Genomic DNA, 26,590 nt, shown 5'->3' on the forward strand with positions numbered 1-26,590 from the left:
GACATTCAGAGACTTGTCCCGAAGCCACTCCTGCGTTGTTTTAGCTGTGTGCTTAGGGTCGTTGTCCTGTTGGAAGGTGAACCTTTGCCACAGTCTGAGGTCCTGAGCACTCTGGAGCAGGTTTTCATCAAGGATCTCTCTGTACTTTGCTCCGTTCATCTTTCCCTCGATCCTGACTAGTCTCCCAGTCCCTGCCGCTGAAAAACATCCCCACAGCATGATGCTGCCACCACCATGCTTCACCGTAGGGATGGTGGCAGAATTGTTTTGGTACCCTTCCCCAGATCTGTGCCTCGACAGAACCCTGTCTCAGCGCTCTACGGACAATTCCTTCGACCTCATGGTTTTTGCTCTGACATGCACTGTCAACTGTGGGACCTTATATAGACAAGTGTGTGCCTTTCCAAATCAGGTCCAATCAATTGAATTTACCACAGGTGGACTCCAATCAAGTTGTAGAAACATCTCAAGGATGATCAATGGAAACAGGATACACCTGAGCTCAATTTCGAGTCTCATAGCTTTGTCATTACGGGGTATTGTGTGTAGATTCATGTGGAAAAACATTTATTTAATCCATTTTAGAATAAGGCTGTAATGTAACAAAATGTGAAAAAGGGGAAAGGGTCTGAATACTTTACAAATGCACTGTAAATATTTTGTCTTGCCCATTCACCCTCTGAATGGCACACATACACAATCCATGTCTCAAGTATCTCAAGGCTTAAAAATCCTTCCTTAACCTGTCTCCTCCCCTTCATCTACACTGATTTAAGTGGATTTAACAAGTGACATCAATAAGGGATCATAGGTTTCACCTGGATTCACCTGGTCAGTCTATGTCATGGAAATAGCTTGTTCTTAATGTTTTCTATACTCAGTGTAATTGTGGCTAGTTTGATAAGGACAAAACAAAAATCCTTCAAGAGCCTTCAAACTGGGAAGCCAACCAAATCATGGAGAATCCTCATACATTCCACGGATGATACTCTCTTCTGGGCCCCGGCCGCATGCACTATCTGTCCTGTCCTCCAATTCAAGGTGGCTGGTGCTAAATTGCTTTTGTCTGTAGTCTGCATTAGTCATTATTGTGTGTGTAAGCAGCTCCAATGGGATTGGGTAATTAGGATCCTGACACGTTGTCCGTGAGCGGGCTGAGTGAATCAGAAATGAAGGCAAATGAAAGCAAATTCCTTCGAGGGGGAAGGAGAAGGAGATCTTGCCGCCACAGTTGCGCTCGCTAATTTTCTTGGAGCTCCTAGTTAGGTTCATTTCATTTTTCCCAAATGAACAGAGCGGGTTTCATAACACACACACACAAATAAATGGGAACGAGAAACCAAATGCATCTATCTGTTGATTTACTTGTTTATTATCGAGTGTGCTTTTGATTGAGGAGCAGTTTGCATTCATGGAATTGCTTGACCTTTGTAGAGGCATCTGCAAAATAGACAAAACGGTTTTGACAGCACGCAAACAAAGACAGTTTATACAGTGTTAAGGAGGAATGAGGAAAAACCAAGCTGGGTGGGGGCGGGGAGTTGTTCATTGGCACAGCATTGGCTTCATCTCCATATATTTTGTATGCAATTACAGATCCACTGCAAGGCCTGCACAGCTTTCTGATTGTCTGACGCTCAGAATCACTGATCTTAACAGAAGCACTTTGGTAATGTTGCCGTATGGTGGGATTTGATATTCCTACAGTACAACAGGGCTGTGCGTTTGTCTAGTGGCCAATCTGTTGGGCTCTTGAGTATGTCCATCATCTTTAATGCATAGGACATCTTATTCAAGTAACCACCAATCACACTTGCTATATCAGTAACAGGTGTTTGTATAAAGCTAATAACTCATGTTGTGTTGAGAATTATACACTCATATCAACATAATATCTGACAATGTACAGAACGAACTTTGTTTACCAGAATGTCCTTAGTTTCCCAGTGCTGGGTCTTGTTCAGTAAGTCACACTGTAGAAAAATATTTCCAAACATTCTGAAACAGAAAACAAAAATGAGCGTTTCTTATTGGCATAGTCACGGTGGTCCATCCCTGTTTGAGTCTATGTTCCTATTTTTATTGCCCAATGAACATGACCCTAATGTGTCTTTGATGTGTTGTGTTGATGTGGCCCCGTGTAGCTCAGTTGGTAGAGCATGGTGTTTGCAACGCCAGGGTTGTGGGTTTGATTCCCACGGGGGGCCAGTATGAAAAAATGTATGCACTCACTAACTGTAAGTCGCTCTGGATAAGAGCATCTGCTAAATGACTTAAATGTAAATGTAAATGTTATCAGGTGGAGTTGCTGCAGAGCCACCGTGAGGCCCAGAGGGATGCCCTGGACCAACTGAGCCTGAAGCTGAAGAGCCAGCAGTACTGCACTGGCACCAACAGGAGGACTGGGAGGGAGTACACACAGATGTCCAAGAACAACAGGTAGGACGCCACCATTGACCCTTAGGGACACCATACTTATGGGGACCCACTTGGTTATGTTATACAGACCCACAATCAGACCTCTTCAATTTAGGTAGCCTACTGTATGAGCCAGCCCATTCTGGTATTTTATCTTGAAAATTGGTATTTTATCTTGAAATGGGGTCTTTTATTTTGAAATAGGGTCTTTTATTTTGACATCAAATGATTTACTGAACTGAGAAAAATATACAGAAATGGAAGCAACTCAATGATAACTGTTAGTCACTGAGGGTTTATTTTAGCTACCACTATAACTACTAAAGCTCGGGACAATGTGGTCTCTTGCAAAGAAGAAGAAGGCTTTCTCTTTCTACAAGAGAAGTTGGTCTGTCAATTTAAGCATTCTGTTTATTCACAGTGGAATGAGATGTCACACACACTTTTATAATTTGGGGGTCACGTTCTTAACATTGTAATCTGGCGTGTACAGCACCACTCTTTGTCATGGCTCTCTTGGCTGTTTCACGCCTTACTTTGATGGTCTCTCTCCCCCAGTGGTTATCATCAGCAGACAGGCGCTAGCTACTGTACACAAGCTTCTGTTCCACTCACTGGGAAAGACGCACTTAAAAGACTAGGAATGGGAGAGTCATGTTCGTTGTGCTAATGATAAGCAGTGGAAGAGTGAGTGGACTCCCAAGCACAGTGCTATTGTTGAATGGTAACTGTACAGTACAACATTTTAGAACAATGTTTCTATATACAGTTGCGGTCAAATATATTGGTACCCTTTGCACAATTTACTTTATCTTATCAAATAAGTTGAAATAAAAAATAAAAAACATTGTGTTCACATGTGTATTTGTTTGATTTACAACTTCACAGGACCAGAAAATTATAATCTAAACTGAAATTGAGATTTTTTTACTTCAAAGTCCAAAAATTGGCAAAATAATTCCAAATTCAAATTAAGTTGGTTGGAGGCACGGGATTCTCATTTAGTGTGTTATTTATCTCACCTGTGGTAAATTGCAGGCGTCTACAGAGTAAAAATAGCCATTCAACCACTTTTGAAAAGAGAAAACAGAACATTCTGCTCTATTGCAAGGGTGCCAATATATTTGACTGCAACTGTGTCATTGGATCAAGCCCATGTTCGTAAGTGAATGTTAAATGGTTTATTCGACCACAGATAATTCAACACAGTACCCTCAATGGTAGGTAGTGGAGGAGGCTGGTGGGCAGAAATATAGGATGGGCTCATTGTGAAGGCTGGAATGGAATGAATGGAAATGTATCAAACACATGGTATCTGTAAAAGATACCGCTCTATTTATCCCATTACAGCCATTACAATAAGCCTATCCTCCGATATTTCAACCCACCAACCACAACTGTTAGGTAGGCTACATTTCAGTGTCTCCTCCCTAGTCAGTCCTGCAGCAGACAGAGTGAGTCAGCCTCTGTAACTCAGGAGTCCAGACCTAGCTGACTCCCCTCCCTTGGCTTTGAATCAAGCCTTGTTTTAATCCTTTTAAGCCTCTCATTCTAATGATTTATTTGGTGGAAAACCATAATGATCCTTTGAATTTTAATGATGGCTGCCTGCTCAAGGATTCATTGTTTTGACTTTTTGGCCCTTACCTTTAAATGGAAACATGTCTTCGGGAAGGAGCTGTCGAAATCTATAGCCGGGGCTGCCTCTCCTCTCTTCTTGCTGGCTAGCTTGCCACCACTGCTGTGTTTTCAGGCCTGTCGGCTCACTAGCATACCTCTCAACCTTGAAGCTGATAATTACGGAATGGCTGCCATTCACTGAGACCGAGGCTATTCCCTATATAGTGCACTACTTTTGGCCAGAGCGCTATATAGGGAATAGGGTGCCAATTCAGGTTTAAAGGCATCAAACAGGCAGGGATGTTAGATGTTAAGTTCCCTCGTTAGTAGCAGGCGGGATTAACACCATCAATTAAAGGGGCCTTTCTATAAAAGTGTCACTTTAAATGAGATGTGAGGAGTGTCAATAAGGAGTCCAACCTTTCCTTCCCATTGCTCAGAGTGACATGGCGGCTCCAGTGATGGGCGGTGGTGATGAATTAGGAACAGTAGCGCTGCTCTCATATCAGCCAGCCAGCACTCCTCTGAGTGGGGGAGATTGATGTTAAATGGATTTGAAAAGAATAGAGGAGGGAAATGCATCCATTTCAGACGCTAGCGTTCCTGTCAGCTAGGCTGGGGCTGTAGTGTGCAGCGCCCACCCACCCATCTACAGAGCTCAGACCTAGCATCTCTACGGTTAACAGGGTAACATTTAACGCATGTCTACTTTCATCGGAAGGAGGGAGGGAGGGAGGGAGGGAGGGAGGGAGGGAGGGAGGGGATGGGAGGGAGGGAGGGGATGGGAGGGAGGGAGGCAGGGAATGATCTGGGAAGAGTAATGCTAAAAGGGAAGGTTATAGGGTTTAGTTTAGTTGAGGAGACATACAGACAGTACAGTATGCTTTGTACACAACCAAGGCAACTGATAGAGAAAGATTCTGACAGTTCAAAAGGCTGTAATGTAGCTCTGCTAAATGGATCCTGCTGTGTGAGGCTTGATTTTATTCCCTTATTTGTTTGTTTGGTTAGAGGCCCGCAGAGATCTTGTTCTACAAGCATTTAGTTTTGTATTAGCGAGAATAAAACAATATTGCGGAAGGAATATTGTAACGTATTTATCAGTTTAACTTACAAAAGGCATATAGCAGCCTCCGTATAATGAGTTGCAGATTTTAATGCCTTAGGGTGACTTCCTCGAGCTTTACTTGTCACACACTTTCTTATTTTCTGTCTCCCCTGTTTTGTTATGATCAGTGACTTCTGTATAACAAGGAATAAAATATTCATATTTTCCCTAACGTCATTTTGTTTCATCAATGTCTGCTTGAAAATGCTAATACATACAGCTCCGCTATGCTTGTTGAAATTACATATGTAGTACTAAGCCCAAACTCAATCCCGCTCCTGTGTTAACTTTGTTGCTGTTATAAATTGAAATAAAGAGGGGGTTGATATTTCCCTCCAGTTTGATGGTTATTTATGTCATCTCATTCATAGTCGTTTCTTTCTTCAGGGACAACTCAGTTGATTGCTTTGTGAATGTAAGTCGAGAGAAGGGACGGGAACGCCATCGGCAGCCTGACACAACTGTCAAAGTGTCCAGAGTAGCCCCGGCGAATTCCAAAACAATTTGAACCACTAATGTTTATAAACATGTAGCCACCCGCCGAGCCTAAAAAACCTAACCAAAGCCCTGACAGTAATGTGTATGTTTGAGCAATTGCCCTTGTTCCTTTCATAAATATTTGATGTTATTTCATGTCAGGGGCTGGCGAAGGGGAAGGAGGGATTGGGGTATGACGGAGGTAGGGAGGGGTGGAGGGTTGGATGAAGGGAGGAAGGAGAGTTGAAGTCATGTTTAATTAAGATGTTTCTGTGCTGTAGAGATGGGTGTCACTCACCAGCTGGGTCAGAGATCCAGTATGCGTCTAACCCTGTTCACACCTTCTGCACACTTTTGAACCCAGCATTCCACTAACGGGCCATAGTAATTACCACACTTGTCAAATACTCCCTCTGTAAAGTACGGCTGCCATTCAATCCCTCTTTTCAACCTAATGGTTAAGCTGATGAGGAGGTGGGCATTGGGGGGTGGGCATTTGGCAGGGGTACTGAGGAGGGGTGTGTCAGTCGGTGTGTTCTGTGAGATATTTCACAGGGGCGTCGTCTCTAATCCCAGCTCTTCCTCCTTGTCTTCTTCCCCCTCCTCTTCTCTCCCCTCTCCTTCTCCCTCTCCTCCCTCCTTCCTCTCCTCCCTCCTTCCTGTCCTCCAGTCTGCAGGAGTTTGAGTCAGACTTCCAGGAGCTCTGGGATTGGCTGATGGACATGGACTCGGTGGTGACGGACAGCTACAAGCTGATGATGTCAGAGGAGCAGCAGCAGCATCTCTACAAGGTGAGTGGTTATTACTGGATGACTGTTACTGGATGACTGTTACTGGATGACTGTTACTGGATGACAGTTACTGGATGCCTGTTACTGGATGTTACTGAATGGATGTACCCTGTTACTGTATGGATGTTACTGGATGGATGTTACTGTCTGTATGGTGGTGCTCTACGATAATGGATGGATGGTGGTACTTTACGCCCCATAGGAGGGCCTGGCCTACTGGCCGGGCACTGGAAGAGGGAGTGTGTGTGTGAGGGGGTCTTTAGTAATCCTTTCCATGCACCTCCCTACCTCTGACCCACCACACCGTAGCTAACATCCTGGCATCCTGATTGCCAGAAAGCTCCCATTATCACATTCCATTAGGTGTCATTTCATAAAAGTCAAAAGATCTCTGGCGATGAACGGAAACCAAAGAGAGGGAGGCATTAACCTTTTCCTGCAGTGGGCTAAATCAGGGTCACACAGGGTTTCTTGGTAGTCTTAAACAAATCTACTTTGAAACGAAAGTATACATCTCACCCACATGGTTATGGGCTTAAAAAAAGAAGACACCTGTACCATGTCAGCTATAGAGTTGAAATGTATTACATTTTGAGTTTGCATCCCAATATTACACTTTATATACATCACAGAAAACTGAAATATGACAAAACCGTTTGACATAGAAACACCGGATTTTTGGCAGGTTTTTAAAATAATGTTATGAAATTAGGAAAAATATTAATAACATTCCTGCCCATGAGGCGACTAGGTCATTTGACTGCAGGAAAGGGCTACTGACCAGACTGCAGCCAAATGGATGTATGGGAACGCACAGGGCACCATGTGTTCTGATATGAGGTCTTAGACACACTTGTCTTCTGTCCTTCAGATGCTCCTTCCCTCAGAGGCATGTAAGGAAGGACACAGAGGGAAAGAGGAAGCGAGAGAGGGAGAAAGAGAGGGAGACAGAGATGAGAGAGCGAGGGAGTCAGAGAGATAGGAGAGAGCAATAGAAAATAGCAAGATATAGATAGAGATTCCTATTTTTTCACAGCCTTTATAGGCACCTTGTCTCAGTGAATTTGTATTAGTGATAGATAAAACTGGCCATATTGTGTTAAGTCAATATGTTTGTTCCTGATTAAAACAAACTGATTTGGGTCCAGAAATTGACTTAATTTCCTCCAATGCTAATAAATATGTACTACACTGCCCGTTTGTTATACATTTCTCCCTACACCTGCAATCTGTTTTTTATCTGGCTAACACTGGATTGATTGAAAAAGGTAAGTGTGTGTGTTGGTCCTGTGTTGCTGGCTGGCTGGCTGGCTGGCAGGCTGGCTGGCTGGCAGGCTGTTGTTTGCCAAGGCTAGGGGATTTTATCATGGGTGAGTGAGAGAGGGCTGACTGCTGGGAGGCACAGGCTGTAAATCAAACTAATTTAGGCAATTTTTATTACTGTACTGATTCTGACACTCGTCATCCTTGAACTGCTTTGAGCATATGGCATATTTCAAAAGAGCAGATTGTGAATCATAAAGAAATAAAATTAATAACCACCTTCAGAACTGGAAACAACATAATGACAAGAAAGGGCTCCCCAACAGCTTTCTCCTCCTCCCTCTGCACACATTTTCATTTCTAAACTGCAGAAGGTCACAGTCAAGGTCAAAACTAATCTTCTCTCATCTTGCATATTGACCTCACCATTAGTCATATCTTAAGTGATGACGTAGGAAATATCACACAATTTCCTTTTCTTTTATACTGTCATTATATGAAAGAGCCTTTATACTTTCAGAAAATGGTGCCTAGCCCACAATTATATATATTATACTGTGCTGTATGAAATTTAACTGGAATATCTCAGATAGTGACAATAGTTCCTCCCACTAAATGTCCTACCCATCATTGTCTTCTTTATTTTTCAATTTAGAGAATTTGAGCTGTGTCATTTTTACCACGCAAAACATTAAGAAAAATGTATTCTCTTTTCTGTCACTTTGCACATCAAAATCCACATGAAATGGATAGTTGACCACAAAATCAACATTTTGCAATGGCCACTACAATCCTCCGGACTGGAAACCCATTGAAAACCTGTTGAAGAAGGCAGTCCATAAGCGCAAACGAAGGATATCAAGAATATGGAAAGATTTTGAATGGAGGAATGGTCTAAGATCCCTCCCAATGTGCTCTCCAAAAGGCTTACTCCTCGCAAGGGGAGTATTGACCCCATCTTTTTTTTATTTTTTTTTATTACTTGTTAAACAAAATCTCTTTCTCTGAGCAATTGTATTAGTATAAAATAATAAACGTTTTACATTTTTTGGAGCATACAATATACAGTAGCTCAGTATTTGTATTATTTATTTGATACAGTCTTTTTTGCTCATCTTTCTCAAGAGATCCAATCATTTTGGACCCAATGTAAATATCCCTTAGTGGTAGACTAGACATCAAGCGCTGAGCTCGTGTTGGCTTGGTGCCCTGCGCTGATCAAAGAACCACTTCTCCCCAAATACCTCTCAATCATTAAAGCTAACTAGCTTACCCCACAGGTATATCTATGTGGTTTTGACTGCTGCTTGTCTTGTTGTCCTCAGCAGAATAGGGCATAGCTACATTTAGAATGAGCCACTGCTGAATATTAGACAGGAGTGTAACCCTGGTCTTTGTGCATCGTATTTTAAAACATTTGATCTCTATTTTGTGGCTAGATCCATCAGAAAATGTTTGTTCACAGGGGCATTGATTGCTGCCATGTACTCTGCAGACCGTGTGATAATCTTTACTGATGATCAAGCTACAGTTGTGGAGTGTAACTTTATTTTCTGGCCCTTTTGTCTGGACGTTGTTGACGTTATCCTTCAATGACAATCACCTCCAAATTATTGATTAGCTGAAAGAGCAACCTAATTCGTCCATAGGAGATTAACTAAAATATTCATCTGATCATGGATATTCATGAAGGTGATGCATTCATGAATATTAAATAACTTTGAATCAGGGAGTTTGTTTTATGGGCCAAGTTCTCTGTAAAAAATGGATACATTGTAGACAATGTATCTCCTCTCTCTCATTGATCTTCAAAACATCTTATTAAAATCTTCCCCTATTTTACTTCTTAGTTGGATTTGTATTAGTTCTATAAAATCTCCTTTTATATTTATTATATGTGACTTCTCATTCAAACCTTTTGTGGGGGCAATACTGAAGTATGCGGTAGTGAGATTATCCATTGTAGCCTGTCGGTGTGTGTTTACAGTTCAGATCTCCTCTCCACTCCCTCATTAGACTTTTTATCTCTCTTTACCTGACATGTGACAGTTGCCGGCTCTGCTCTGCTCAGTATGAATATTACAGCCATTATCTCTAATCCTCCATATAGAACACAGAACAAATGGAAAACATAGCTAGAACACAGTATTTATCTGAGGGAGAATGACAATCAGAATGTTGATATCTAGATTCCTGTTTGATAGAGGACTGATCAGATCAGTGAGTGTCGAGCAGGTGGAGCGTGTGTGTGTTGGTGTTAATCTGCATTATGCCTGGCTACACGTGTGTGGGTGGTTAGGCATGGTGGAGCTACAGAGGCAAGGTGTATGTGTCTGTGTGTGTGTGTGTGATGCAGTGCTGTGTTTTATGTGTCTAGAAGGAGCAGGTGGTGTTTAATGTGGAGATTCAGCTCCATGGGGCTCTCTCTCTCCAGTCACTCACTGTCAGACACAAACACTATTCACACAGACACACACACTGTGGACGGGATACTGCTGGATAGCTGCTGCACACTCAGTCTGTGAACCACCCACACATGCACTGTTGAACACACACATGCACACAGATACACACACATGCCTGGCTGCTTTAGTAATTTTCAATCATTCATAGTGAAGGCATAATGAGAGTGGAGAGTTAATTTGTTGACTCTGTATTCCATGAGAAGTAATGCAGTAGCTGTCTGTAGTTTAATTCAAGTAATGTTTGACTCTCCTCCCGTGTCATTTTAGAAGGTCATCGTGAGTCACTTCACCATGGGTGAGCAGGGAGCAGAACAGTTTCCCTCAAAGCTGCCGCTAGAAATGACCAGAAATAATAACAAGCCCTTCTTATCTTTGCTTGCTTACATTCTCGCCTTTTTGATATCATCTGAAAACAATTTTATTTTCAGTGACAGTGTCTCTTTTTAAAATGTGGCCTGAATCAAAACCCTGCCGACGGAGTACCATGTCTGGCTGTCTGTATCTTCTAATGAAGTTGTGAAGTGTCTTCGTCCTCGCCACCTCTCTCAGTATGAATAGATTGACCGCAATTAAAAAACAACCCATCTCCAGGGCAACCAGTGTCACTTCCAAAAGTAAACAAAATATTTTTGGGGGGCGGAGACTCTACAATTAATACAACTCGTCCTGGAGGGACAGTTTGCAAGCGAGCTAGCAAGTTACTTCCAAGTTGATTTCATGAATATCACAATGAATTGATCCAGAAGTTGAAGTCAACACTTTATTGGTTTTTGATACAGCTGGAATCACTTGTCAGTACACTTGTGAAAAAGTATACTGTTTTCGTTGATCATCCTTGAGATGTTTCTACAACTTGATTGGAGTCCACCTGTGGTAAATTCAATTGATTGGACATGATTTGGAAAGGCACACACCTGTCTAAATAATGTCCCACAGTTGACAGTGCATGTCAGAGCAAAAACCATACCATGAGGTCGAAGGAATTGTCCGTAAAGCTCCGAGACAGGATTGTGTCAAGGCACAGATCTGGGGAAGGGTATCAAAACATTTCTGCAGCATTGAAGGTCCCCAAGAACACAGTGGCCTCCATCATTCTTAAATGGAAGAAGTTTGGAACCATCAATACTCTTCCTAGAGCTGGCCGCAATTGGGGGAGAAGGGCCACTTGGAGTTTGCCAAAAGGCACCTAAAGGACTCTCAGACCATGATGAAACCAAGATTGAACTCTTTGGCCTGAATGCCAAGCGTCACATCTGGAGGAGACCTGGCACCATCCCTATGGTGAAGCATGGTGGTGGCAGCATCATGCTGTGGGGATGTTTTTCAGCGGCAGGGACTTGGAGTCTAGTCAGGATCAAGGGAAAGATGAACGGAGCAAAGTACAGAGAGATCCTTGATGAAAACCTGCTCCAGAGCGCTCAGGACCTCAGACTGGAGCGACGGTTCACCTTCCAACAGGACAACAACCCTAAGCACACAGCCAAGACAACGCAGGAGTGGCTTCGGGACAAGTCTCTGAATGTCCTTGAGTGGCCCAGCCAGAACCCGGACTTGAACCTGAAAATAGCTGTGCAGCGACACTCCCCATCCAACCTGACAGACCTTGAGAGGATCTGCAGAGAAGAATGGGAGAAACTCCCCAAATACCAGTGTGCCAAGCTTGTAGCGTCATACCCAAGGCTGTAATCACTGCCAAAGGTGCTTGATGATGAGGTGTAGATTGATGAGGGGGGAAAAACAATTGAATCAATTTTAGAATAAGGCTGTAACGTAACAAAATGTGGAAAAAGTCATGGGGACTGAATACTTTCCGAATGCACTGTATGTACAATAGCTAGCAATAATTATAACACAATGCAGTTTGAGCATACTAGGCATTCTATATTATACTACAACATCAGTCTAACTGAATATGGATGTTTTTTTGGCTGAATGTTCCAGGTAGGGTCCTGAATGTTCTTCAGCTGGTGAACCTCGTCTTGTGTTTGGCAATGGCAGATGGTCTGGCAGAACTTCATGAGCTCCATGACTTTAGACTCATAGACTAAACACTTTGGCTTTTGCCAGCCCCATGCTGTCTTTTCTTCTTCCGAGTCAGATGATGTTGAGCTTGAGCTTGTTCCTGGCTGAAAGCTTTCATCCGATGGGTCTAAAGGATCTGTACTACTAAAACTGGTGTCAAGGTCATCATCAGTAGCAGCATGATTAGTCTGTAGTACACACAGTAGTCAGTGATTAGCCAACATTTTACTACTTTGTCCCCATCAATACACACTTAAACAAGGGACTATACCCACCCATCCCCCTCTTGTCAATAGATCATGCATACTAACCTTCACACACAACACCCACCCCCAACAGACACGAGTCAGTCACCCATACCATCCCCTCCTTACTAATAACTCTGCTTTTCTCCAATTTAGACTTCAAGCTTTGCATAAACAATCAACTAAGCTTCCAGAATACACTGAAAACTACAGTAGAAGTTGTAGCCTACTTATAAACACACCAACCATGACTACAAGACACGGACCATGTTTATGTGCTCATCATGGAGTCATGGAAAGATTTAGCAAAGGTAATAATAATAATTAATTTGATTTGTAAAGTGCTTTTCTCAGACCCAAGGTGAAAAATATATATATAACAAGAAAAAATATATATATATTTTTTTTAAATTCCAAAGCACAGAACATAGAACACAGACAATCAAAGCTATATACAGGTGTCGCCAGACCCATCAAAGCTATATACAGGTGTCGCCAGACCCGGAGGACATGAGAACAGAATTAGAAAGGGTCCTTGAAAGCTTTTCTGAACAGCACGGTCTTGAGCTGTGCCTTAAAGTAGGACAGAGACTCTGCAGCCCAAATGTGACCGACCGCCTCGATTCGGTCTTATGTTTTTTACATTGGATAAAAGTAGAGACTCAGAGCTAGAAAATTGTATATCATACACTGCAGTTGAGGAACAATGGGAAAGTAATTATGCTTTGAAAGTTGATAAACTTGTAACCCCACTTTTGAGAAAATGGCCCTTGAATGTTTTGGTAAACCTACTGGAGAGCACTTCTTTGTCTACACCCATTCAGCATCGTTCACACCCTCTTAAGCCTTAGCCCCACCTATCTCTTTAAAGATTCACATGTGAGGCCATGTGCTAAACAAAGTGAGTAGTTTAGTAAACAACCAAAGATTTCAATACGAAAAGTGGTCAAAGTAGTAGCCTACAATAAGGAAAAACTCCAGGTTAAAATACACTTTATCTAGTCCTTGGTCTATATCCTAATCTGACTTTGGTGCAGGTCATATTGTTCTTCACATTACCGTCTCTGGTAAACACACACTATATCAAATAAAATCTAAGTTTATTTGTCACATGCACAGGATACAGAAGGTGTAAATGGTACAGTGAAATGGTTATTGCAGAGTAGCAATAACAAAAACAGAAAGTGTCCAGATAAAAATATTTTATAAATATTAGATGACGTTACCCGACACCCTCGTGTAAATTGATGGGGTCATGTGAAGGAAATGCTATAACCACCCCCCAGTCACATCTAGCTAAGTGGATGGGTCACTATTGTCTAGACATGTACACATGTTCATGAAATAAAATAGATGGCTGTAATCACCCCCAGACACACCTGGATAACTTGATGGGTCATGTAATTATCTGGCGAAGTGGAGTATTTTGTTTAGCTAGCTAGCTAAACAATGAACCGGCATAATCCCAACCCATAATACTATCATTACAAACATTGTCATAGCTGTAGTATGAATCTGCAGGTAGCTAAAGAGCTAACCAACTAGGTTCAATGTTAGCTAGCTAACATTAGGCTATAACTAGCAATGCAAATGGTTTCTGATTTGAATAATATTACTACACAGATCATACATGTAACGTTAGCTAGCGAGCCAGCAAGCTAACATTCGCTAGCTAGCGAACGGTACACTTTAACTTGCAATGAAAACGACTTTCTAACAAAATTAGAAACGTATAATATCTGAAAATGTAGCTAGACTCTTACCCGTATACATGGATGAACGCTTCACGGCAGACTGGAACCATTTAACTCAGTTTTGGTTGTAGCTACATCTTGTTTGGCCAGCATTGTGTCAAGTCACTCCAGTTCACACTGACCGTGTCCTGCTAAATTCAGGCAATCAATGTTTTTGAGAAAAGTAGCAAAACTTTTGTAGTTCTCGATGGCTAACATTATATATTTCAAAAACGGCGCGGTAGAAAGGACTATCAACACATACTGAGCAGCTCACATTATAGACAGAAGCATGCTACATGGCAGACCAATCCAAACTCATCTCCCGGCATGTAAATGTACAGCCCATCCATTATCTCAGCCAATCATGGCTAGCAGGAAGGTTCCTGTCTTTTTCCGTGGCTAAACCAACTAGGCTCGTAATTTAACAATTTTATTCGTATTTACGAATAGAATACAAGTTTGTTATTAAAACACAAGTTTGTTATTAAAGTTCACATGTTCCAGAAGGCATTTCTGCCAAAAAACAAACACATTTTGATAAAACATAAATGTTTATGTTCAAATGCCTCTCCTGTGAAGTAGTGACTTGCGACATACTCCTAGTTTCCTGAAACAGGTCACAAATAGTGTCTGGAAGTGTGTTCCAAGCTACGGTGCCACAGTCCTGTCACCCATAGTTTTTAGTCTGCTGCGGGGCTGCTGAAGGGAAACGGACCTGGAGCAAAGGGTGCGTGTGGGGCAGGAGGGTAGAAGGAGGTCAGACAGGTACTTGGGTCCAGAGTTGTGGATAGCTTGGTAGGTGTGAACCAGGATTTTGTAGTTGATGCGTGAGCATATGGGGAGCCAGTGGAGGTTGAACAGCACTGGAGTGATGTGCTCACGGGGGGAGGTGTGGGTGAGGACATGTGCAGCACAGTTCTGGACATATTGTAGCCTGTTTAAGCACTTTGCAGATGCGCCAACAAACAGGGCGTTACAATAGTCCAGACGGGATGAAATAAAGGCGTGGATGAGTCACTCAGCTGCAGGTTGTGATAGCATAGGTCTTAATCTGGCAATGTTCTGTAGATGGAACATTTTGACTTAGGTCATACTCTTGATGTGGGCTTCAAACGAGAGCTCTGTCAAATATCACACCCACGTTGCGAACCTCACTGGATGGACTTGGACGCCAAAATATGGACTTGGTCTTTTACCAAATAGGGCTACCTTCTGTACACCACCCCTACCTTGTCACAACACAACTGATTGGCTCAAATGCATTAAGAAGGAAAGAAATTCCACAAATTAACTTTTAAGAAGGCACGCCTGTTAATTGAAATGCATTCCAGGTGACTACCTCATGAAGCTGGTTGAGAGAATGCCAAAAGTGTGCAAAGCTGTCATCAAGGCAAAGGGTGGCTACTTTGAAGAATCTCAAATATAAAATAATTTTGATTTGTTTAACACTTTTTTGGTTACTACATGATTCCATATGTGTTATTTCATAGTTTTGATGTCTTCACTATTATTCTACAATGTAGAAAATAGTACAAATAAAGAAAAACCCTTGAATGAGTAGGTGTGTCCAAACTTTTGACTGGTACTGTATGTATAATCTCTAGGAACTCTACTTATCAGACATAAAGTTAAATGTGTCTCTCGTTATTCAAATAAACATCAGAATGCAATCCATATTCCTGCTGTGTAAACAATGGTAGATTTCGTGGTAGGAAGTCACGTGAAGCGCGTGATCTAATGGCAGCCCGCTGTCTAACTCCGCAGGATTATGGTTCAATATAGCCGGTTTCACGTTTCTTTTAGTGAAGCCGCCTATATTGTGGCATGGTTATTCTCTGTCGCCAACCACCAGAATGATGAACAACTCAGGGAGTCCATCCAATACACAGACTCCTGATGTTGTGTCCAAAGCTACATTATCTGGAAGCTGATGTTCTATGAACGAGTGGCTGGTCCAGTGAGTAACATTAGCTACCTGTTGACTCCCATTCTCAACTGGATTCACCTCAACAGGGGCGTTACTACGTCCTGAAATCGCTATGAATTCTGGATATTGTGGTTTGATTACAACCAAGAAATGTAGATGGCCCGTTTCTACCAGTGAGATACAGAAACGTCGTATTGTAGTGTAGTGAGGAAATTCTCTATTTTTATGACACATATTATATGTTAATAGTATATTAATGGACATATACAGTGAAAGAGCAGCGGTGAAAATTCCCTTTAACACCTTGACCTTGACCTTTGCATTACAAACTGGTTATTAGGCTCTGCCAGTTTTGACACCACTTTGCTTAACCAATATGGAGTAACCCTATGAATTGACCTATTTACCTAGCTATACACAGGTATGTTTGATCATGTGGCTGATCTTGTCTATCTGTAGTGAGGATCTAGCCTGACAAAGACCTTCTGGTCCAAACGTTGCACGCAATATAACAGCATTCACCAGTGTGAATATGGGTATTTATTTCCTTTCTATCTCTAGTGAGGCCTCTGCAACACTACCATTCCCCTACTCTACTCTATCTCCTGCTGCTGCCTACAGTCAAGGTCAAATGAAAAAGCCAATTTTGATCTCTAATTCTCTCAATGGCCAGAGTTAAGAGATGCTCCGTAATGGATTGGACATAAAATAAGTGTTTTCCTCCTAAACACACATTAGAGACTGAGCTAGTCCCCAAACAAGAGGCCAGCCAGCCAGTCAGCAGCGAGCTCCAGCTGTGCCATCACCACACTCCTCATACCACCCAGACCAGCTCACACATCTCTCTCTCTCTCTCTCTCTCTCTCTTGAGGGCTCTCAATCGCTCCTTCTTGCTTTCTCTTTCTCCCTCTCTTTCTTAATGTTTTTCTCTTTCACCCTGGACTGAAACTCAAGCAGAGGTGTTAAATTGATAGTTATTTTTTTCTCTCCCTCTTTTTATTTTTCATTTGACTTAACGAGCAGAGCAGGCTTGACTGTATAAAAACATGAAAGCCTTAGCTAGCTACTTTCAGCCACCCTGCCCCTCCATCCATCCATCCTCCTGCCTGCCTGCCTGCCTTCTCTCTCTCTCTCTCTCTCTCTCTCTCTCTCTCTCTCTCTCTCTCTCTCTCTCTCTCTCTCTCTCTCTCTCTCTCTCTCTCTCTCTCTTTGCCTGGCCAGCGTGCCCTGTGGCTGGTTCCATTGGAGTCCAGCTAATTACTGTGGTTATCTAGGACTCCCCCACCGCTAGATTCTAATTTCAAATAGCCCATGGTGCTTGGTGGTCGACGCAGCACACAGGGCTGAAGCGCAGGGAGGCAGCGCGGCGCGTAGCAACGCATGGCCCTTTCCATTTCAGACACCTGCTCATTAACATTGCCTCCAAAACCAATCAGCCCGACGCTACATAGGTAGGCCGGATCCTATGGAGCTCTCCTCGCGTGACGCCACTGATTTCTACAGCTCATTTTCAACAAAAACACCCAATGATCTACTTAATACACGAGGCTTCTAATGCATGGCGAATCAAACGGACGGATGGATGCTGAACGCAATCTGTCTGGGACCTGTGGGTAGGTTTGTACCGTAACAGTAATAGCCTTGTTGTGAGCTGAGCTCTTGCCTTCTGTGAGGTCTCCTATAGGACCTAGACTTCTCTGTATCATTTGTGGAGATGAGAGCTGTTCACACAGTAGTTTCAGGCCAACAATTAAGCTTGGGAGCATTGGGGAGTATTAAAGAGAGAGAGCTCAAAGAGAGACGTGAACTAGTAGGTGCTGCAGACGGCCGGGGCCCAGCCGGCCCTGGAGTGGTGCAGGTAAAGCCCTGACATGTAATTTAATATGTGGAGAGACGAGAGCACTGGGACTCTCATTATCGATCTGCAACACTGTTTGATTCACAGGAGTTAAGTTCCATGTTGCCATAACAACACTTGAAAGAGTAGATGGTAGTTGGTGTGCGTCTGCCTGCGTTTGTGTTTGGACATGGGGAGAGAGGAGGGGAGGGTGGTTGAAGTGGGGTAGGAGGATTCTGCTCTTTCTCCTGCCATGCTGGTCTTGATGACACTGGAAGAGGTGGAGGAGGGAGAAGGAGGGAGGACGGAACACATCAGGAACATTATAGAGGAACTTGAAGGGCTTGTAACAGAAAGCGAGAGGATGAGAGAATGGGATCTTTCTTAAGCTGGCTGTTTGTTTAGGGGCGAGCTTCTCGCGTGGACATTTTTCATGTTCGGGTTAGATAATAAAATAATAATTTGGTGGGTGTTTATATTTGTCCTATTTCACACATGTACAAGTTTGTATTAATACGCATGTGTGAATTGGAAATGTGTTTCTTGGATATTCCACCTCGGAGAGTGGGGTCACTGCCAAGGGGCCAGGGTTCCGGTCTAGAAGCACGGTTTCGACTGCTCCTACAGTCTTGCTTCGGTACTGCAGTTTAACTAACGCCCGGGCCAGAAATGCAATTTCCATAGAAGGCCACATAGAGAAGGCAGATTTGAAAATTCCTAATAAGACACTTTAGTCATCACCTTTGTGCACAAAACATCCATTGCATTGTTAAAATAATTGTCGCTGAGGCCAATTTTTTTTCCAGCACTCAGTCACAAGCTAGGTTTCCATCCAATTGGCGACAGATTTTCATGTTAATATTCTAAAATCCGCAATTAAAACATTTTCCCACCAGAGATGTGTTTCCATCAAATGGACTTGTAGGGGATAAAAGGCTGATGATGTAGTGCACAGACAAATACCTTTTGTGGTTAAATTCCCATGTACTGAATAAAAAATACAAGTTAAATGGGTTTCCATCGCATAGAAGAGTCAAGGAAATAATGATTAATACTGTTCGCTTAACCAGTCATGTTCTATGCACAGTAGAAGACAATGTACTTTCTATATATACTGTATCAGTGGAGGCTGCTGATGGGAGAATGGCTCATAATAATGGCTGGAATGGAGTAAATGGAATGGTATCGTAACATGGTTTTCATGTGTTTGATACCATTCCATTCACTCCATTCCATCCATTACACTCCAGCTGGGACCATAGTCACCAAGAAAACAATTGGTAACACACTACGCGTGAAGGACTGAAATCCTGCAGCGCCCGCAAGGTCTCCCTGCTCAAGAAATAACATACACAGGCCCGTCTGAATTTTGCCAATGAACATCTAAATGATTCAGAGGAGAACTGGGTGAAAGTGTTGTGGTCAGATGAGACCAAAATCGAGGTCTTTGGCATCAACTCAACTCGCTGTGTTTGGAGGAGGAGGAATGCTGCCTATGACCCCAAGAACACCATCCCCACCGTCAAACATGGAGATGGAAACATTATGCTTTGGGGGTGTTTTTCTGCTAAGGGGACAGGACAACTTCACCGCATCAAAGGGACGATGGACGTGGCCATGTACCGTCAAATCTTGGGTGAGAACTTCCCTCAGCCAGTGCATTGAAAATGGGTCGTGGATGGGTATTCCAGCATGACAAGGACCCAAAACACATGGCCAAGGCAACAAAGGAGTGGCTCAAGAAGAAGCACATTAAGGTCCTGGAGTGGCCTAGCCAGTCTCCAGACCTTAATCCCATAGAAAATCTGTGGAGGGAGCTGAAGGTTCGAGTTGCCAAACGTCAGCCTCGAAACCTTCATGACTTGGAGAAGATCTGCAAAGAGGAGTGGGACAAAATCCCTCCTGAGATGTGTGCAAACCTGGTGGCCAACTACAAGAAACGTCTGACCTCTGTGATTGCCAACAAGGGTTTTGCCACCAAGTACTAAGTCATGTTTTGCAGAGGGGTCAAATACTTATTTCCCTCATTAAAATGCAAATCAATTTCTAACATTTTTGACATGCGTTTTTCTGGATTTTTTTGTTGTTATTCTGTCTCTCACTGTTCAAATAAACCTACCATTAAAATTATAGACTGATCATGTCTTTGTCAGTGGGCAAACGTACAAAATCAGCAGGGGATCAAATACTTTTTTCCCTCACTGTATGCCCCTCTGAATAAGAGCAGGTTTGGTTTTTAATGAGCAAGTGTGGTCACTAAACGGGACTGGAAACTGAATCCACCCCCTGTCTTTTGATGTTAGAATAGAGACTCATAGATGGATCCAGTCAGATTGTTGAGGTGAGAGAGAGGACTTCCGTTTCAGACGGTACTTTGAGCCGGCCACCAGATGGCACACTTTCTCCCATCATCCAGCCAGTCACTTTACATAGCAAGGTTAGACAGTGGGAGAGGGAAAAGTTTGGGTAAGAGACCCCGAACCAGTGGTTTGTGACCCACCCTGAACATATCCTCAGTCACATAGAATGAGCATAGATCCTATAATCCTATATGTAGCCTATTATATATGTAAATCCAAATGGATTATTTTTGTAAAACACCTGCTGAAATACCTGTGTATAATGCAGTCTTTCGCCAAATATTAGGTAGGCTAATTGGGTTTTTGAAGGCTTTCTTGTGTGTTTGTTTGTTTGTTTATTCCAAGACATCAGTAGCAGGCCTAAAATGATTTGACAGATAACCTTCTCCATATCAAATATAGGCTTTGTTGGCAGTTCATAAAATCTAGGCAGGAAATAGGGAATTGAAGCCCTTGAGATTGTGAATTTTGTGGTTTACAAATATTTTGTTGTCAGCACTTCTGATGGAGTCCCATTATACCATATGCATAATTCAGAAATACAAATATCTTTGTTGACAAGAGCAAAGCATATAATTTACAAGTCTGTCTAGTTGGGCTAAATTCAGGCCTGGGAATTAGGAGATTAATTAATAAAGCATTGCCCCGACCGGCTCGTTGCTTTTTCATCAATAACACTGCGGTTGAACACAGCCCTAGTGATTTTCACACCCAGGAGAGAGACAGTGCTATGAGAGAGAGAACACAGTGCTGCTAATGCAAAGGTTAGTGCTCTCAGAGAACAGAAAAAACATCCCCTTCAGAAATGATCATTTAGATGTATTAATGTTGAATGAGATGGGGAATGGTAAATGAGGTCCAGACAACACACTGTATTGGGTCACACTTTATTTGGATAGTCTGGATTGTCCATCTGTACATGCTCTACAGATGGTCATACTATCAACAAACTGTCTGTTGATAAGCAACTTCTTGCAAAGGTTACGGTTAGGGTTAGGTTTAAAATAAGGTTAAGGGTAAGGGTTAAGTTTAGGGTTATGATAAGGGTTAAGGTTAGGGTTAGAGCTAAGGTTAGAGTTAGTAGATTGTTTGCTTGTTGAAATGTTACTGATAGTCTGTAGATATTCTGTAGAGCATCTACAGATGGACTATCCAAATAAAGTGTTACCATACATTGCTATCATTTTAGAGTACAGTATATATTTGCCTATAATTCAACATGCGCTAACGGTTGGTATTACATATCCAATCCTGGGGAAATAGCACTCTCACGTTGTCACGCCCTGACCTGGAGAGACTGTTATTCTCTAGGTAGTTTGGTCAGGGTGTGAAACTCTATGTATTGTAGTTCTATGTTTGGCCGGGTGTGGTTCCCAATCAGAGGCAGCTGTCGCTCGTTGTCTCTGATTGGGGATCATACTTAAGTAGCCTGTTTGCCTACCTTAGTTGTGGGATCTTGTTCCGGGTTAGGCTTGTATGTGTATAGCCTGAGGATGTCACGTTACGTTGTTTCTTGTTTTGTTTATGTTTATTGAGTTAAATAAACATGTACGCTTTTCACGCTGCACCTTGGTCTGACCCGTCTCTCAACGTTCGTGACACACGTGTAGCCCAGAAAATCTAACTCAATTTGGCTGCAATTCATACAGAAACCAACCATCCATGTTCAGTATTAGTGATGTTTTAAAGTCTATTTGGTATTTTACTCATAGAAGGGCAAACAGGTTGAGTCAATATGCTGAGAGCTTTGGTGGCTGGCAGGCATGACAAACTCTCTGAGTGGGAGAGTGGAGGGTTTACTGGATAGTGGATGGGTATGGAAGGATGGAGGGTTGGATGGATGGGGGGCTGGATGGATGGGGGGCTGGTGGTTTGGTCACTGACTGGTATGGTGGTGGCTAGACCCCAATACCCAGGGAGAATTCCTAAGCCTGCTGTTTCTTTTCTGGGCCATGCCTCTGAAAACTAGTAGCAGCTTATGTCCTATCTCTCACTCTACCCCTCTCTATGCTCTATCCCCTGTCTTTTCTCCCCCCCTCCTCCCCTCTCTCTCTCTCTCTGTGTCTCTTTAGTCCCCTCTTCTCTCTCCTCTCTCTCCGTCTTGTTCTCTCTCAACCCCCCCCCTCCCTCTCCTATCCCTCTCTCTACCCCTCTCGTCTCTCTCTTCACTCTCTCTCCCTCCTCTCTCTGTTAGCCCATTGAAAAAATAGCATTTCCCTGTAGCTAGGCAATGGAGCAGCATTAGCATTTCATCCAGAAGAAGCACTGTGGGAACTTTGCAAAGTTTACTCATACAGCATGAAAGCATTGGTGGGGGGTTGGGCTTGCTACTCTAATTGTTAGTAAAAACTTCCATGGCACTGAAGTTTGCAATGGTCAGAGGGAAAGGGAGAATGCACTGCGGCAGTATAGTGCCGACTTATTAGGGGGACATATTAGAGATGGTTTGCTTGATTTCGGATTGCTTTTAGGCTGAAGGATGATTTTAATGGCATTTTGATGTAGTGATGTAATCTTGGCCCTCTTTCATTACTCCTGAAGAGAACTGTTAGCTGCTCTGAATGGCAAGGCAAACAACACGGTTGTCTTTTTTTCTTTTCATTTTGTTGGCCACGCTCCAAAACGCTGGACAGAACGGCCAGGCAAGGCCTCAGAGTGCGCAGCTAGCCAGCAACAGACAGTCAAACACCCACCCTATATACTCCACTGCACTTTCTATACTCTGTCTCTCTCTCTTTCTCTCTCTCTTCAGAGATGGAGTCCCGCCCCAATTCAGTTACAAACAACATGTACAAACAAACCATGAAGCATACTGTAGAAACAGACAGCTACAGCGTGACTTTTTCCATCTTTGAATATCAACACGTTTCCCAAGGTGCTGTCTGTCTGCTGCTGCTGTATTCCTTGTTAGCCACCAAGTCAGCAGTGACATTCTAATCAGGGTGGGGACGGCCAGCCTTCCTTCCCCACCCTGAAGATACTAGAGGAAGATGATGGCTGGCTCATTACAAATAAGAGCATAAACCTGCCGGCCTGTGTCTGAAATGGCACCCTATTCCCTATATAGTGCGCTACTTTTGACCAGAGCCATATGGACCCTGGTCAAACGTAGTACATTACATAGGGACCAGGATGTAGTCCCAGGCAGACGCATCCTGTATACAGAGCACCACTACAGAGGTGTATTCATTACGCCGATTCTGTTGCAAAATATTTATTGAACGGAAGCTAACATAACGTGGAGGGACCTACCTGAATTTGTCCAATAGAAACTTGTTTTAGTTGAAAAATATTCAGTTTTGCAACTGCCTCGACTAATGATTACACCCCAGGATTAATCTGCCAGCCAGCTCCCCAGAAACACTATCTGAATGCATCTCAAATGGCACTTTATTCTCTATGTAGTACCATGGCCCATAGGGATTTGGTCAAATGTAGTGCTCTAAATATGGAACAGGGAGCCATTTGGGATGCAGCCTCTGTCTTCCACTTAAAGTAAGCTCCAGCCAACTTGACAGTCAGACACACACAGAAAAAGTTATACCAATCCAGAGAACGAAGAAAACATTCCTTAATTAATGACAGATTACATTACATGCCTCAGATCACAGAAATTACACAAAGCTATGAGCCGATCCTAATTTCCAATGTAATTGTTGCATCATGTTGCTCCATCCTCATAAAAATTTCAAAATGTTCATTGTTTTTCTTTCTTTTCTTTTTTTGGGCGGATTTTGGAAAAATACCACAAAAAAACTGTGATTGGTTTTAACATTTTTAAAAGCACATGGAAATGTTAAATCACTTTAAGCTCCCACATAAAAGTGTCAGGGCTTGGAACTTGTAATACTCTAGGTGTATTGGGGTTGTGAGAGTTTCAGTTTGGAGGTGCGTTCTCTGCTCTGTGAAGTAGTTTCCCCAGCTCTGAGCCAGCGCTGCAGTGTTGTAGAACTCCTCAGGGATGCCCTCTGTCTCACCTGCTGTTTGAGGAAATGTGTAGAAGCAGCTCTAGCAGGCCTTCAAAGACACTCACTCAGACTGAGGAGAAATATTGAATATAACACTACCAGGGTCAAGTAACCGCGTTGTAAATAATTTTTGGGGGTCTTTTTCAACACTGTTATATTAATCAGGATTTTATCTGGTCCTGGGGGGATGTTGGTGGTGCGTTTAGAAGGTTTTGTTCTGTCAGTCATCATAAAGGGAAAGCAGGCATCAGTGATTCTGACTAACTGTTCTGTGTTAGCTCAAGGTTCCTGTTGTATCAGGGGTTTCCATGCATGGATGGATGGTGTTAGACCTATTTCCCCTTTAGCTGAAGCACATTGCCTCCTAGAAGTATAGGCGCATGTATTCTATATAATCAGTAGATATATGACTATATGAGAAGTGAGCAGACATGACCAAAATGGCCACATAAAAGGCTTATCTTTTCATTACTGCATGCTGTCACAATTCAAAGTGATTTGTTTGCATCTTTGACAATTTATTTCTATTCAGCCACCTGACTTTTATAAGACACATTCAGTATCTCATTAAATAGCACTGTGACCCTCAGTGCTCGGCCTGTCAAATACCTGTAGGCACAATTCCAGCATGTCCACGGATGTCCTCTTCCCTTCCCAGACATTACAGCATCGTTTTCCCGTCCATAGAGTCCCTCCGTCCCAGCCCCCTCCTCTCCAAACCCCCTGCCTCCACCCTGCTCCCTCCCTGCCAACGGCAGGCCTTTTTGTATAGGGGAATTCACTCTGGATTTCACTCTACAATTAATGTGAAAGCAGCATAATGCCTGCGTGACTCCCGGTGCCTAGTGGTGCGCCATTTATCATCACAGTTTTACATTGACCTTGACACCCACTTCATTAGAATAAAGATTGTCTACCATTTAGGTTACATTGTTCCTCTGCGCACAGAGCCCATGCAAATTCCGGCTGCTAGAGAAACAGCGAGAGAGGAGGGAGCGAGACAGGAAGGAGAGAGACAGGAAGGAGAGAGACAGGAGGGAGCGAGACAGGAGGGAGTGAGACAGGATGGAGCGAGACAGGAGGGAGCGAGACAGGAGGGAGCGAGACAGGAGGGAGCGAGACAGGAAGGAGCGAGACAGGAAGGAGAAAGAGTGAGCGAGGAGAGGATAGAGAGGAGGGGTCATCTGCATTAAATGATTGCAGTTATTTTCCAACTGCTTCTTTTCATTCGGTTCAATTCAGCCCCCCCAACTCTCTCTCTCTCTCGCTCTCTCTCTTTCTCATTCTCCTCCCCTATGGATGGACAGGGCTAGAAGCAGGAATTTAACTATTTTCAGTCAGCCAGGCTCCTAGCCGCTCCAAGGAAGACTTTTTAATGATCTTTAAATAGGAACACTTAATTGTCTGCTAAGAAATGCTTGGTTAGAACTGAGACAGAGAGAGAGAAAAAAGGGAGGGAGGGATTTTTCTTCTCTCTCACTCGCCACAACCCCCCCTTTCTCCATGGTCCTCCTCCTCAAAGTAAACTTTCTCTTGTATTCTGTTGACAAAGGAGTCACTTTTCTAGGGGCTGCTCTGTATCAGAGAGAGAGCTCCTCAGCCTGCGTAGGAGGCTGGTTTTTTTCAGGGAGGACGCAAGGCGTCTAGAAAGAGGACCAGAGAAAAAAACATCTCTCTTTCTTCCCTCCCTCTCTCCTTTGCTTCCATCCATCCATCCATAGGGTCTAAATTAATCTCCATGATTCCCCCACATCAGTCACAATAAGACGGCCCCACTGGACAGAGAGGAAAGCAAAGTAGAGGAGAGAATAGCATAGGAGAGAGGCTGTGAAGGGAAAACCTTCCACATGGATATATAAAATGTCTGCTCCATTGCAGCGCAGACCGCTGGTGATATAATTACAATTCAATTATTAATGAGTAATGCTTAAAAAAGATTGTTTTATGATCTTCTATTAGTGGATTTGCAATTCATTTCAATATTTGTCATTTAATTTATATAATGGATAATGCAATAAAGGACCAATTAACAATGCATGGGCTATGTAATATGATTTCTCAGCTAATGCAAATGGAATAAGCTAGAAGAAAGAAACCCATTCAAAATCCTCAAATGTAATTTACTTGGCCAGTTCTGCCAATTTCAAATGACACTGCAGATTGTAATTTTTCTCCCATCTCCATCAAAGGTAACACATTTATACTGATCAGGCCAGTGTGATATTCATTTACATGGCAAATTGTGGAGCAAAGTTATTACAGTATACTGAGCAGTCTACTGCTCTTATGCAGTGTTTTACCGTGAATTATTATCTATTAAACTAGACAGGTGGCAGTTTAACAACCCTCCCAG

General features: G+C 42.9%; 1 protein-coding gene across 1 annotated transcript in view; it reads left to right on the forward strand.

The window, feature by feature from the left end:
• The window catches only part of LOC121539512 (A-kinase anchor protein 6), a 180,764-nt gene that overhangs the window by 110,166 nt on the left and 44,008 nt on the right, over positions 1-26,590 (forward strand). The window contains exons 9-10 of the mRNA XM_045207426.1: positions 2,300-2,439; positions 6,294-6,414. Of these exons, the coding sequence (XP_045063361.1) occupies positions 2,300-2,439; positions 6,294-6,414 (261 nt within the window). The remainder of the gene's footprint in view (positions 1-2,299; positions 2,440-6,293; positions 6,415-26,590) is intronic.

The sequence above is a fragment of the Coregonus clupeaformis genome, chromosome 25 (assembly GCF_020615455.1).
Source record: "Coregonus clupeaformis isolate EN_2021a chromosome 25, ASM2061545v1, whole genome shotgun sequence".
NCBI classification, from domain to species: domain Eukaryota; kingdom Metazoa; phylum Chordata; class Actinopteri; order Salmoniformes; family Salmonidae; genus Coregonus; species Coregonus clupeaformis.